At 44.1% G+C, this 14,329-nt stretch overlaps 1 protein-coding gene across 1 annotated transcript in view; it reads right to left on the bottom strand.

Annotated features, from left to right (window-relative positions):
- Positions 1-14,329, bottom strand: part of GPC3 (glypican 3) — a 430,661-nt gene that overhangs the window by 47,446 nt on the left and 368,886 nt on the right. The window contains exon 7 of the mRNA XM_030306119.2: positions 7,059-7,218. Coding sequence (XP_030161979.1) covers positions 7,059-7,218 — 160 coding nt within the window. The remainder of the gene's footprint in view (positions 1-7,058; positions 7,219-14,329) is intronic.

The following is a 14,329-nucleotide window of genomic DNA, read 5'->3' on the forward strand; positions in this document are numbered from 1 at the left end:
TTCTATTCGGCAGCTCATCTCAAGGCTTTGAGCTTGCCACCTTCCTGCTGCTTCCTCCTCCAGCTTTCCACCAGCTAAGTGTCAAATCTCTCCCTCCCGTTCCTTTCTGTCCACACTAGACGACCACAATTCAGTTGAGGCCGTCACGAACTTCCCAACATGGCTCTATCCAGAGAAAATCAACTGCGCCATTGAGGGAGATTCATACATTCAACGGTTTCCTGTTAATTAGAAACTGATCCCAAACTCTAATACAATGGCCACGGGTCACTCACACTCCTCCTAACACTCCCCCAATTCTTAGAGTTCCATGTAAGGCCCACCAGCAAGTAGAACTATCATGGCATTACCCTTGATAAAAGCCTCCTAGCCTAATGGCTCAGGTAGGAAAATATCACAGGGCAGTAGGCCTAGAAAAGCGAACCCCCGAACAGCTCACGAATAATAAGAAACACACTCCTTAAAGCATCTCAAGTTACAGTAACTTTACGGAAAGTATTTACCTTCCCTTACTCTCGTCTATCACCAGCTTACCTGTACTGATTCCCTAGTCAACACTAAAGCATGGGGAAGGGCCTTTTCTGAGTACACTTACTGAACAGGCAGATAATATCACTCACAGTTAGAGCTCGCATCAAAATCCATCTCTGTGAGCCATGGAAACTGCACGAAGCTCTGGGGTGAGATGGGATTGGCCGTCTTGTCAATCGATCAGTAAGAAGCACCTGGTCTCTATCTGCATGAGGAGTGCTATTATAATAAGCTTTGCTTCCTCCAGCTTCCCTATGGCGTTTGTTCTCGAAAAGATCAAGGCAAGAAAGCAGATTGCTTATAGCTAAGAGCAAGATAGAATGGAAAAAAATCACAGGCCCTTTCTTGACCTTCCCCAACTCATCCACCCTTGCCCTCACTGTCCCACTAACACCAAAGAAAACAAAACATAACTAGCTGTGATTCTTTCAAGATGTAGGTGACTACCACTGTTGTGACTAGGGCAGACATATTTGTCATTGTTTAAATACCTTCTCACTGGGCTAAAAACAAGTTAATGAGTAACTGAAAACGCCACCTTGGGGGTGGAGAAGATGGAGCATATCATAATGAAAACTGTTGGCCAGAACCTCGGGGACTTAATTTATAATTTTAGCTACAGGCTTTTGGCAACTAAAACTTATAACCCAATGGTACTAACCAATCTTAACAATATTACCCTAAATGAGAAACTGCCTTACAATTTAAAGTTTTTACTTTATTTTTGAGAGAGAGAGAGAGAGAGAGAGAGAGCGAGCATGAACGGCGGAGGGGCAGAGAGAGAGGGAGACAGAGGATCCAAAGCGGGCTCTTGTGCTGACAGCAGTGAGTCTAATTAGTGGGGCTCAAACCCATGAACCATGACGTGAGCCAAAGTCGTATCCTCAACTGACTGAGCCACCCAGGCACCTGTGTTTCATTCGACAACTTGTGAAGTGGGCAGGTGAGGAAATACTTTATCGTTGTTTTTGCAGATGAGGAACCGGAGCCTCAGAGGAGCTCAGTGACTTTGTCTAAGGCCACAGCACTGGCAAGTGGCCGAGACCGAACTGAGATTGTCTGACTCTGAGAGCTGAATGTCTCAAGCGTCAGTAGCCCGAGGGTAGGCGGGTACTGCGTTCATCCATCAGATGGGATCCATATCACAGTGAATGACGTGAGGCCCCCTTACACTGGGGTCACGTGTTTGAGGGACTGACGTAACGAGAAAGAAGGTTGGAGGGAGTCATTACGAGATACCTGAGAATTCTGGAAGCGGGTTACTTAGAGAAGAGCAGAGGGTCCAGAGGAAGTAGGATTGTCAAACTGTAGAATACATTTTGGGGCAACTGTCATAATTTGTTCCTGGACTTATGACCAATAGGGCAGTATAAATAGATATATTACTGTCTTCACATGTATTTTTTTATTATTTATTTTTGAGAGAGAGAGACAGACAGAGTGTGAGGGTGGGAGGGGCAGAGAGAGGGAGACACGGAATCCGAAGCGGGCTCCAGGCTCTGAGCTGTCAGCACAGAGCCCGGCGTGGGGCTCGAACCCACGAACCGTGAGATCATGGCCTGAGCCGAAGTCGGATGGTTAACCGACTGAGCCACCCAGATGCCCCTCACATGTACTTTAATCTCTGAACAGGACTCAGCAACTTTCCCAAAAAACAAACAAACAAACAAACAAAAAGAAACAAAACCACCACCACCACCAACAACAAAACACCCAGGACATTTCATTCCTCAACAAACTTTCTACTTATTCTGCAACAGGTAATCTGATTTGCTGTGAAGTGTTATAAGCTTGCAGATATCGCCCATGAGAAAAGGCCCATTATAAAGTCCCTCCATGGGTTTTATCCTTGTCGCCAAGCCAACCCATTAATGAATTTATTCATACAACGTGGCTACCGGCCCACATGACAAAGGTCTGACTGCACAATTCAGAAGAGTTAAGCTATCGAAGTGTCCTTCGTCTCCCTATGTGCACAGGCTTGCTAGGAGTCAGAATGTAAGGTCACACTTGATGCACTAAAAAAAAAAAAAAAAAAATGAATGAAAATCATTGGCTTAAAAAGTATTTTTAAATGCCGTTTTGGTTTTTTTTTTGGTTTTTCATTTGAGTTGTACTTTTGCCTCCGGATTGCAAAGTAACAGCAAGGAGGAAATATGGAGTATAGAGACTCATGGGGCCCACAGCTTTGAGTCTTAATGGCTTCACTCCAGCACCGCTGGGAGGAGGTGACTGGTCGGGCAGAGCAAACAGCTGTTCCGTGTCACAACGCCTGGACACGACCGTGCAGGCTGGCGAAAGGGACCTGTCTGGGCCTGGATTTCATCTTCACCCTGACCTTCAGCCAAGGAACAAGTGGCAGGTTTTCTCTTTTCAGTCCCCACACTGACAATGGTGAAACTGAAAGTTTCTTGAGGGCGAACGTTTCCACAAGAAACATCTGAATGGGTAAGAAACGTCCATGCGGTTTGAATATCGGTTCCAGTTGTAAGCCCAAGACGCGTTTCACGAAGTCCACTCCTCGGGTCCCCACCAACCAGCTCAAGCCACCTTACTCCCACACGGCAACAAGGAACGTGTCTGTCTTCTACAGCCTGTTTCCACATCCCTCATCCAAAGAGCTAGGCTCTCACGGCATCCACGATCACTTCCCCCATCTTTGACGCAGCTCGAGACAAGATTACCTTCTTTTCCTGACTCGCAGTTATAAAGACATTAGGCTCACCGGAATGTTCTGGCTGTACCCACGGAGTAGTGCAAGCTGGAGTAAAAACAAGTCCAGGGAGGAAGGGGGTGAGGGAGTGGTAACAGATACCTCTAAAATGCGTGTTCCTCGCTGGGTTGTTTTCTGAGCACGTGTTTCAGTTGTGTTTCCAACAGCAGGCGTGTGTGTGCGCGCACACCTGAGCACCTACGTGAGTATGTGCTTGTGTATGCATGGTTTTCTGTGTGGGTGAGAGTGGGGACTTGGCAGAGAGGGGGCAGATGCTTAAGATGCTTAGTCATCGTGTCTTGGCTGGGGACACCTGGCCAGAGCTTGCAAAGCTTCTCAGAAGTCAGCCCCAGCCAAAGCGTTGGGACCAGCCAGCTTCCCAAACAGCTTGACAGCAAGAGCTTTGACAAGGCCAATAACTGGGAACAGTGCTGATGGCAACCAGGTCCATCACGGACGATCCGTCCCTGGAAGGGAGCTTGAACACGGTGTTCAGCGCAAGAGCATTTTCTAACTCATGGGCTAAATTCAATCTTTGCAGAAAATTCGTGCCGAACTATGGACGCTGAGAAAGCCAAAGAGCTTCCAGAGATTTTTGCATTAATAATGTCTCCTGGTCGTTATAAATATCTGTAGAGCCTAACGGGTTGCAAAGCACTTGGGTACTCATTATGCCTCTGATTTCCACAACAACTCACTGAGACCGGTGAGGGTGAGCAGCCCCACTTTACAGCTGGAGAAACTGAGGCTCAGAGCACGACATCACTTGCTCAAGGTCCCGCTGTGCATAAATGTGCTAGACCTGGAACCCAAGTGTCCTAATGTATCATATGGGTGACCGGGCCTCAGGCATCTTTTATATTCCTGGAACACTTGGCTCACTGTGGCCAGTTTAGTGGCTTTTCAGATGCTTCACGTATTAAACCGAAATGCCACAAGTGCTCGGTTACAAGGTGGAAAGGGGGCAAACGAATCAGCTAGGGACCTTGTCAACATGACCTTATGACCCAGCAGGTCTGAGGTGGGCTCTGAAAGTCTGCGTTTCTAACAAATTCCCAGATGATACGGATGCTGCTGGTCCACGGACCCCACTTGGAGTAGCAAGGGGTACTGGGGATATCGCTGCGTGTTGGTTACCTGGTTGTAATTGCCTTTTATGAGTCTTAAACAAACAAACTAATAAAACAAGCTAATTCTAAGCTACGTCTGCAGGCTCTTTGAGCTCCAGAGGTCAGCAGTTAGCAGCAACAGACCAGCTGCTTTAATAGTAGATAGGTTTTTTTGAGTGCTTACTCGGTGCCAGGCACCATGCCAAATGCTTTGCGTGGCTGATTTGATGACGACGACGACGACGACGATGATGATGATGATGATGATTTTATTTCATTGCCACCATCTTACGTAACAAGAGACATGAAGTAAGAAAGCAGGGAACCTACGAGGTCAGAAGAAAACACAAAAGAAGATGTCCCCGAGACCCAAATAAGCACCCTGCCGGGGACCAAAGCCAAATAAAGGAACAGCATCACGGATTGCTGGCACTAGAATGGCCTGCAAGAACTGGGCGCGCTCTTTGTTTCACAAATGGAGAAACTGACTTCGAAAAAGAGGAAGGGGCTTGGCCCAGGACACATGGGAGCTAGAAAGAAAGTCAGGAACAGAGAAAACGACGTGTCCTGCACTTCATCCAGTTCAGCGAAACAAGGGAAGATGTGAGCCAGGGCGGCTGGTCAGTAGGACCGCTTGCTGGTTATGGTGTAAAAGGTCTGGGCGGGGACAAGAGGGAGACAGAATAGAGTCTGAACCCACTCTGAGCCTTGTTTTTTTATTCCCAAGTTGTGTTTTGGAGGAAGGAATCTGGAATTCTAAGTGAGACGGCAGTAAACGCACAGAGTGTTCCAAGCCTAGTTGACTAAATGGATGTTGATGAATCACCAGGACCAGATGGCATCTACCCAGATTTGGGGTAAAATTGTGTAACAGCTGACCAAAGTATATGGCTTGTCGTTCCAAACAGCTATTGTACCATGAACCTGGCAGATTGCCAGTGAGTCTCCTCTCCATGAGAAACATTTCAAAGGGGACCGAAGGAGCTCCAGGCTGGTAGGATCACTGAACATGTTAGCCAAGTGTAACCTATTGGGGGTAAGGCATCATTTTTCCTGTAAATTAAATTAACCACCATTTGTGTAGTGTTTTACAGTTTACAAAGCACTTAGGGTTAATCATGCCTAACTAATTGACTAGAATTCTTTGAGAGGATAAATGCGCATGTGGACAAAGGAAAACCAGTGGATGTAATCTATTTAGATTTTGAAAAGGCCCTTGACAAGGTCCCCTACCAAACACTGTTGAAAAAAGTTAAGTCACCATGGAACTGTGGAGTAGTGTTCTGACAAGGATAGGGAAGTGGCGTATAGGCAGAAAAGCAAGAGCAGGGATAGGCAGGGGCATTTTTGGAGAAGTAGGAAAATTGGTGTGCCCCGAGGATCAATGCCGGGACCAGTCAATATTTTGAAGAATCATGCAGGCAAGCTTTAGACGACCGAAAGCTTTCTTGGGTAGCAAAATACAAAGCAGATTTCAGTCTTTCTACAACTGTCTAGATGAGCAGAGAAAGAAGAATCAGAGTGGAGCTGTTCCAAGGGTGGCCTCCAGAATCTCATTTCCTTGCTCTGAACCCTGACTCTGCCCTTAGCGACTGCACGACTGTAAGCAAAAATGACTCTACTCCAGCATCCATTTGCTCATCTGTAAAGCGGGAATAAGGACAACCCCTCGTTCATTGTGAAAATGACATAAGGCAACGCAGCTAAAATTTCGGCACAGTGCTTAGAGCATGGTTAATGTCCATCGAGTGTTGGCTTCTATTATTTTTACTGATTATAAGATGCCAGCCTCTGGGTGATCGCGTTGCGCCCTAGGAATGGAACGTGGGGGCCACTGCAGACTATTTCTGGAAAGCGTTGGTAGAGTTTGTTTTAGTAATTCAGAGAGGATGGAGACACGTGTAGCCTGGTTGTGAAAGATTATTTTCAAGGAAACTAACAATTATGGAGCACCAAGAATGCGGTAGGTACCAGGCTAGACGCTGTACGACTTGGCCCTCCTGATTTAATCCTGCAGTAGTCCTGTGAAGTCGGGGCAATGACCCCCGTTTGGTGAACAAGGGAGTGAAGTCTTAGGAGGAAGACAGCCAGAATGCAAATACAAGTTCGCTCTCTCCCTAAAGCTTTTTTTTTTTTTTTTTCTTTTTTACTGCAGCAAACTTGAAATGCATTTTGAGGGATGGCTGTAATTTTTTTTTTGAAAAAGTATTAAGTTTTAATGCCAGGTTAGTCAACATACAGCGGAGGGATGGGTGTAATTTAAGACGGGTCAAAAGAGGAGCATCTCTACCGAAATAAACGTGAGCAATGGTATGAAGACAGAAACAGGAACGGTATTCTTATGCTTCCTTCCAAGGTTACCTCACTGCTGGTTTTCACTAGACTCTGAAGACTGCGTTGCTTTTTATAACTGAGAGGAACCAAGGAAATGTCCAACGGGAAACAGAGCCACGTGATTAGGTCAGCTCATTTCAGAGGATAAAATAACAAACAGGAAGTTACCCTTTGAATCTACCCAGGTCCAGAGATGGGGGGGGGGGGGGAGAAGCCTACCTGAAAACTTTATTTTTCTAGAATATACTATTTCCTTGCAGAGCTGAAGGCATTCTATGTTGCAGGGACTTGTGGAAAGTTTTAGAGAGCAGAGTCAGTTGACTCTGCGAGCATGGCCATTTTTGCTCAGACGCGCTGGCGCTCACACGCACCTGCAAGGAAGCGGAGCTGGTTCCTCACTTTCGTGGTGCCGTCCCCCGAGCCCCCGATGCACTCGTCTTCATCATCGCCACAGTCGCCACTTTCAAGCCCTTCCTCGTCAAGGGTTTTATCCAGAACTCTACCTTTGGGCACAGACATGGTCCTCAGGAGCTGCAAGAAACGACCAGAAATGTACCGCGCTTGAGATTTCTCAGGTAGGTCTGAAACTGTCTTGCTGGCAGGAGGCATTAAAAAAATGGTGAATGAATTACACAGGGGCTTTGAAAAAGCATTTTTCAAATGCAGATAGGTGTAACTGCTTATAGTCTGGAACGTTCCATAGCGTTTGACAGGATTCTCGACTAGAGCATATACCGCATCAGACTTTTCCATACCATGGTATTTAATTTCCCGAAAGCCTCCGTGGTAGCACTCACCGATAAGAAACTTACGATGTAGAGGCAAAGCATATTTATCGGCTGAGAGGACACCAAGATCAGACAAGATCCCTATAGAAGCCCCCTACGTTCCCATTCGCCAAATTAAAATAACAAATGCTTCCCACTAGAAGGAGAGACTAGCAATGACATTTTACACACATTTTAAATGAATACGTACAATTAATTGCCACATACCGTGTCTTGATCACCAGAAAAGCTTTAAAAACCTCTCCCCCTTCCACGATTTCAATAAGATGGTTTGAGATTCGTTTTGCTTTATTGTAGGTAACATGCCTACTAAGAGACACGTGTGTTTTGTGTCTGACTTTTCAGTTATGTGGTCAACGTCTAATTTTATGTGACTCCCACCTCCCCCAAATCTCTCCACTGACCCAAAAGCCCAGCTCACAGCATCAATGGTCTGTGGGGGCAGTTCTCAGACCCCATTTCGCTTTTCTGCTTCATCTCTCTCCGAGGCTGTATTCCAGCGTCCTCTATTCCTGCCCCACCATCCACTCTCAGTGTTAAATGTCAGGCCCACTTCCTAGTTTTAAATAATGGCCAACAGAAGATGCTGGATCTACCGAAAATGAGATGTTTGCAATTGCGCAAGAGGTATCCAGAAAAATAAAACGCATGCACCGACACATCTTGGTTTCTGTGGTTTCTGTTATCTGTGTTCACTGTCACTGCAAAGTATTCTTTTATGTTCTTTACTTGTGATTTAGCTGCTACACCAAGATCTAGTTGAAACAAGCTGTGTACCGTAGAGACATGTGACGGTGGCTTTGTTTCTTTTTCAAGCAAGGAAGGAAAAGTCCAATAAGCTACCTCCAATGGTGTCAGAGAAGCCAAACCACCCACCATCTCCCACTCTAGCATCATCTCTATTCTGCAGCTCTAATGTACCCTTTCTCTGACCCTCCCCACCCTACATGTAAATGTAAATGTAAATGTAAATGTAAATGTAAATGTACCCTAAATGTATAATACAGATGCATAGGCCAGGACAAGCTAGACCAGTGACTCTCCAACTTTTTGGTCTCAGAACCCCTTTTTACTCTTACTTGGAATATCAGAGAACTTCTGTTTATACAAGCTATATCTACTGACACTTACTATCTTAGAAATTATATCTGAGAAATGTAAAAAATATTTAATAACTTGTCTAAACATAACAGTAATAAACCCGCGATGTGCTCACAGAAATAACGTTTTCTAATGAAAAAGAAATATATTTTTCCCTGACATAAGGGAGTTAGAAGGAAGGGTGGCGTTGTTGTACATTTTTGCAAATGTCTTTTAAAGTCCAGCTTAATATGGAAGCTGGATTATCATATCTGCTTCTCCGTTCAATCTGTTGTTACATGTTGTTTTGGTTGGAATATTTGTAGAAAATCCAGGTCTCACAGAAATGTAGTGGCGAAAGAGAAGTATGTTAGTAGCCTTTTCAGATAACTGTCACTATTTGTCATTGATACTTCATAGACACTCTCAACAAGGGGGGAAAGTTCCTCACAACATGCAATATGAAACCACATGAATATACTTTTCATGTTCTGTTCCATTAAAATCCATTGGTATGTTCTGAACTTTGAATGGACCTTTTACCCATTTTGTATCATCATACAGGGGTTCATCCAAAAGTACTGGTTCACTGAGGGGTGCCTGGGTGGCTCAGTGGGTTAAGCGACCGACTTCAGTTCAGGTCATGATCTCACGGTTCGTGAGTTCGAGCCCCGCATCAGGCTCTGTGCTGATGGCTCAAAGCCTGGAGCCTGCTTTGGATTCTGGGTCTCCCTCTCTCTCTGCCCCTCCCTGCTCACACTGTCTCTCTCTTTCTCTCAAAAAGTAAATAAACATTAAAAAAAATATTGGTTCACTGAGCTATGTAGGTTTTCCAAATGTCAACACCTCTTATTATATGAGACATAAAAAAAGCACATTTATTAATTACATCATCTCCAATCTCATCAGGAAAAGTCGAAGCATTGGGAAGCTCTCAAGCTCACAGTGGCAAATACGGATTTTCTAAAATGTTAAGTTTCTCTTGAAAGTTTAAATTTTCTCATTGGCAACAAATGCTGTCAGCTTTTCCTTTAACTGATGGGTTCTCTTTATTCCTTTCAAAGAAAATGCCTAGCAAATACCCAAGTCTGTATAACCATAGTTTGTCAGGTATTATCTGAAATAAAAATGGTGTTCCATGAAAGATGAGGCCAGTTTAGCTCCTAGCTTAAATGATCTTACAAGTGCTTTTCCTTGAGACACACATCCACACAGTTTGCAGCAGAAATCTTAAATGTACTTTGCATTTTGTAACAGAATATTTTTTACAAGGATACTCAGGGGTTATAGCTTAATAAACTAATCATTTTACTGCTTCAGCCATGGCTTTTTTTTTTTTAAAGTTATCTCTGTGTCCAGTGTGGGGCTCGAACTCATGACCCCAAGATCAAGTGTTGCATGTTCTACCACCTGAGCCAGCCAGGTGCTCCAGCCATGATATTCTTTTTTAATTAAAATTTTTAATGTGTATTTATTTTTGAGAGAGAGAGAGACAGAGTGTGAGCAGGAGGGGAGGGGCAGAGAGAGAGGGAGACACAGAATCCGAAGCAGGCTCCGGGCTCTGAGCTCTCAGCACAGACCTCGACACGGGGCTTGAACTCACAAACCACGAGATCATGACCTGAGCCGAATTTGGACATTTAACCCACTGAGCCGCGCAGGTGCCCCGGTGTCACTGCTTTGATTCACACTGTGGTGCTGACAGTTGTACTCAACAGTGCTTTTGAACCATTGGCACAAGTATCAGCACGGTGAAAAGGGCAAAATAACATCGTGGTACTGTTTTGCAGGTGATTTTGACCTTGCGGATCCCTAGGCTTCATGGATCACCAGGGTCCAGAAACCATTCTTTGAACACTGCTAATGTCACTTCAATTTGATCCACTACACCCTGATCTCCTTCTTTACCATGACTTCGTATGAGAAAATTGCTTTTGATATAAGCCTTTTTAGGTTAATTTTCAAAAAAATGACCTTCATGTACGTCACGGATTACCTGAATTAGAATTGCTTCATATAAGGGGAATTTGCAATTGGATCTGGGTTAGTAAACTTGCTATTTCTCAAGCACATCTCATATCTGTGTCTGTCATTAGCCTCGTCAGCAAACATTAATTGAGCACCTAGTACGAGCTGCTTTCATTTCTGTCTACTGAAAGCACTCCATCCTTCTAATAAGCCGAGTTCAAATGCCACTTCCTTAAGTCTTCCTGGCTACCACAGATGGTCATTATGGCTCTTCCTTTCCTTTTTTTAAGGAACTTTTTTGACGTTTATTTGTTGAAAGAGAAAGGGAGGGAGACAGAGAATCCCAAGCTGGCTCTGAACCACCCCCCGATGTGGGGTTCAAACTCATGACCTATGAGATCATGACCTGAGCTGAAGTCAGATGCTCAACCGACAGAGCCAGCCAGGCGCCCCTGTTCTCCCTTTCTTTTTTCCACCGCTGCTTCCTTTGTCTGTACCTCCTAAACAGCATCTTATGTATGCAGCCTGGTCTTATTTATTTGTACGTGTGACTTTGCTGTATCACCAGACTGGGAGCTGTGCAGGGGCTCAGTCTTATTTATCTTTGAACCTCGTTACATTTAGGGCGATGTCTGGCACCTAATAGGTACTCAATAAATGTGCTATTGAATGGAAGCAAAATAAATTGGCACAGTATCTTTAATTCTTTCAAAGGTTCTACAACCTCATGGAAAAGGAGAAAGCCAAAGCACAGATTAATTATAGAAGAACTTGTGAATGACTAGCTAAAACTTTGGATGACCCCAGCTACGATCTATAGCTAATCTTTGAGAGGCCGTTTTCCGACCCCATGTACAATGCTCCTAATATTCTCTGGTAGTTCAATTTTTTTTTTAAATACTCTAATCTTAAGTATATAGCTGATTGCTTTATTATTTTTTTTAAAAAATGTTTTGATCTTTATTTATTTTTGAGAGAGAGAGAGAGAGAGAGGGACAACATGAGTGGGGGAAGGGCAGAGAAAGGGAGACACAGAATCCGAAGGAGGCTCCAGGTTCCAAGCCGTCAGCACGGAGCCTGACGCGGGGCTCAAACTCACGAACTATGAGATCATGACCTGAGCCGAAGTCGGACACTTAACCAAACTGAGCCACCCAGGCGCCCCTCAATTTTTTTTAAGTGCAATTAAAAAGACTTTAAAATCTTGCCAGCGAGATTACTTCTTTAGTCTCACATGACTCCCATTTTGGAGACAACTCCCACATTGAAGGATTACGGTATACGTTGAAACCACTGCACAGACATCTGCCGGTGCGCCTAACCCTCACACATTGAGAAAACAAATTCAAATCTGGACAACTATTATTAATGAAGAGAGTCCTAAAGAAGAGTCTGAAGCTCCAGAGTGTTGAAAGAAGGGTAACGTGTCCGCGATGAAGAATTGCCAGCGACATTGTGGATTCCGTACAGCCGGGAATCTGGCACCGAAATCAAATCAGCTAATTACAATTCACGATATTGACCTTTTTGTTCCCTCTCTCACTCTTTACAATGTCTTCCAGACTGAACACTCACTTTATAAAAAGAAAGTTATGAGGGCCTCGCACACAATCAGTTAACTTTAGGTGCCTAATGCTTTTGATTAACTGCTTGCCATTTTCAAAGGACACTATCCTGATAGCTTTTTAAAAGCCAAGGCTCAGAATAATGGTTATCAATGTAAACTATCTTATTAAAACACAGGTCTGATTATTTCACCCCACCACCCCCATAACCATTCTATAAGCCTGACATTTCTGCCACGCAATGCTTGGCATGCTTTAGCGGGACGTGTCCAAGGCCCTTTTCACAGCCAGCTTTTTCTACAGCTACTCCCCTCCTTGAAACTCTGGTTGAGCCCCATGAGACTCTCACAGTTGTTTAAATATACCATCAATTTTTTATTTATAGTCTAATACTTTATATAAGTATCCATATAATATACCAAGGTGAAAGGAAAGAGAAATCAGGAAAAATCCCGAATTCCCAAACTCTAATAAACAACATCTGTGTTTTCAAAGGTGGGCTTCTTTGTAACGCCTACAGTTTTAAAGAGGTGAATTTGGATTTTAGGATCAGACTGACTTGGATTAGAATCCTGGTTTCCCCCATTGTTAGCTTTTTCCCCCATTTACTACCTGCTGTTTATTCCCCCTAAACCTCGGAGTCCTCATCTGTAAAATGAGGAAAATGATGCCTGCCTCACAGAATTGTTGTAATGAATAAAGGTGGTGAAAGCAACGCTTTAAATGTGATAAAACACCTACACAGTGCCTTTAAGGAATCTGCCGAGATTCACTTAACCGTGCTCCTACTACTGAACGTTGACATTGCTTCTCATTTTTTTTGTTCTTGTAAGTAAAAATGAGGCACCAGGAGCTGTCACATAACTCTTCCCATATTTTGGATTATTTCCTTAGTTTCCCACTAGTAGGATCACTGGGTCAAAGAGAACATACATTGTTTAGGGACGCCTGGCTGGCTCCGCTGGTAGAGCTTATGACTCTTGATCTCAGAGCTGTGAGTTCAAGCTCCATGGTGGGAGTACAGATTACTTTTAAAAAATAAAACCTTAAAAAAGTATACGTCCACTTTTGTACAGCATAGGAGTGAGTCTACAATGTCTGTAAGGATCACCTAAAGATACCTGTTAAAAGCTCAGGCTCCTGGGCCCCAGCCACAGAGCCTCTGATTTAGTAGGCCCAGATAGAGCACTTTCAACTGGATCTGCCCCCCACCATCTTGCCACGAGCGAATCACTTTAAGAAAGGCTGCTCCAGTGTCACTCCACTTCCCAGAAACCCTCTGAAATCCTGTTCGATGAAGAGTCACCTCAGCCTCGTGCGTGTTTGAATCCTTAATATGTGCTCTTCAAACCATTTTTTTTTTCAAAAAGTAAATTCCATCTGATGATTTCCCTTTCACTTAAGTACAGACATCATGACCTTTTGTCCTTGTAGTTAATGAAAATACCCTTGTGTAAAGGTGAGTGAGTTCATTTGATTAGAAAGTGAAATATTTAAAGTTAGCTTTGGAACGGGTACTCGGGGCTGTGCGATAAAAGGAACCAAAAAGCCTGGAATAATTACTTAAGAAAATTAGAACCACGGTGTAAGAGAAAAGAGGGCTTCCCAGAATATAGCAATTTCACATTCTTACAACCATAACCAGGATAACAAAAGAATATTGTGGCATGGGACGATGTGAATTGGCCAAAGCTCTTTTCGGGCTTGCTTGGCAGGAGAACAAAGATCAAAGAACATACTTGTTGTTCTTAGGGGGATCAAATATGTTGAAATTAGACCAGGGAGAGCAGCCACTCTTGATCTGTCTATATGGTATAAATAACGTGCCTCTTGGAATTATCTTGATTGCAAAGATATGGACCTTATCAGCCACACACTGTGCCAGGGTTTAACATACGCTCTCTCATGGACTCCTCCGATCCCCACCGCCAATTTGCGCAACGAGGAAGATTACCATCCCTATTTCCCACATCAAGGGAGGACGCTGAGGCTCAGAGACAGGACATAACTTGGCCAAGTCCCTGAGTAAGGGATGGAGACCTCATTAAAAACGAAGGCTTCTGGGGGCGCCTGGCTGGCTCGGTCGGTGGAGCGTGCAACTCTCGATCTCGGGGTCACGAGTTCGAGCCCCACGCTTGCATAGAGGTTATTTCAAAAACAAACAAACAAGCAAATAAAAACTTAAAATAAATAAAAATAAAGGCTTCTGCTTCCAAGCCAAGAGCCCTTCAACAAAAACAT

This window comes from Lynx canadensis, chromosome X (genome assembly GCF_007474595.2).
Source record: "Lynx canadensis isolate LIC74 chromosome X, mLynCan4.pri.v2, whole genome shotgun sequence".
Lineage (NCBI taxonomy): Eukaryota > Metazoa > Chordata > Mammalia > Carnivora > Felidae > Lynx > Lynx canadensis.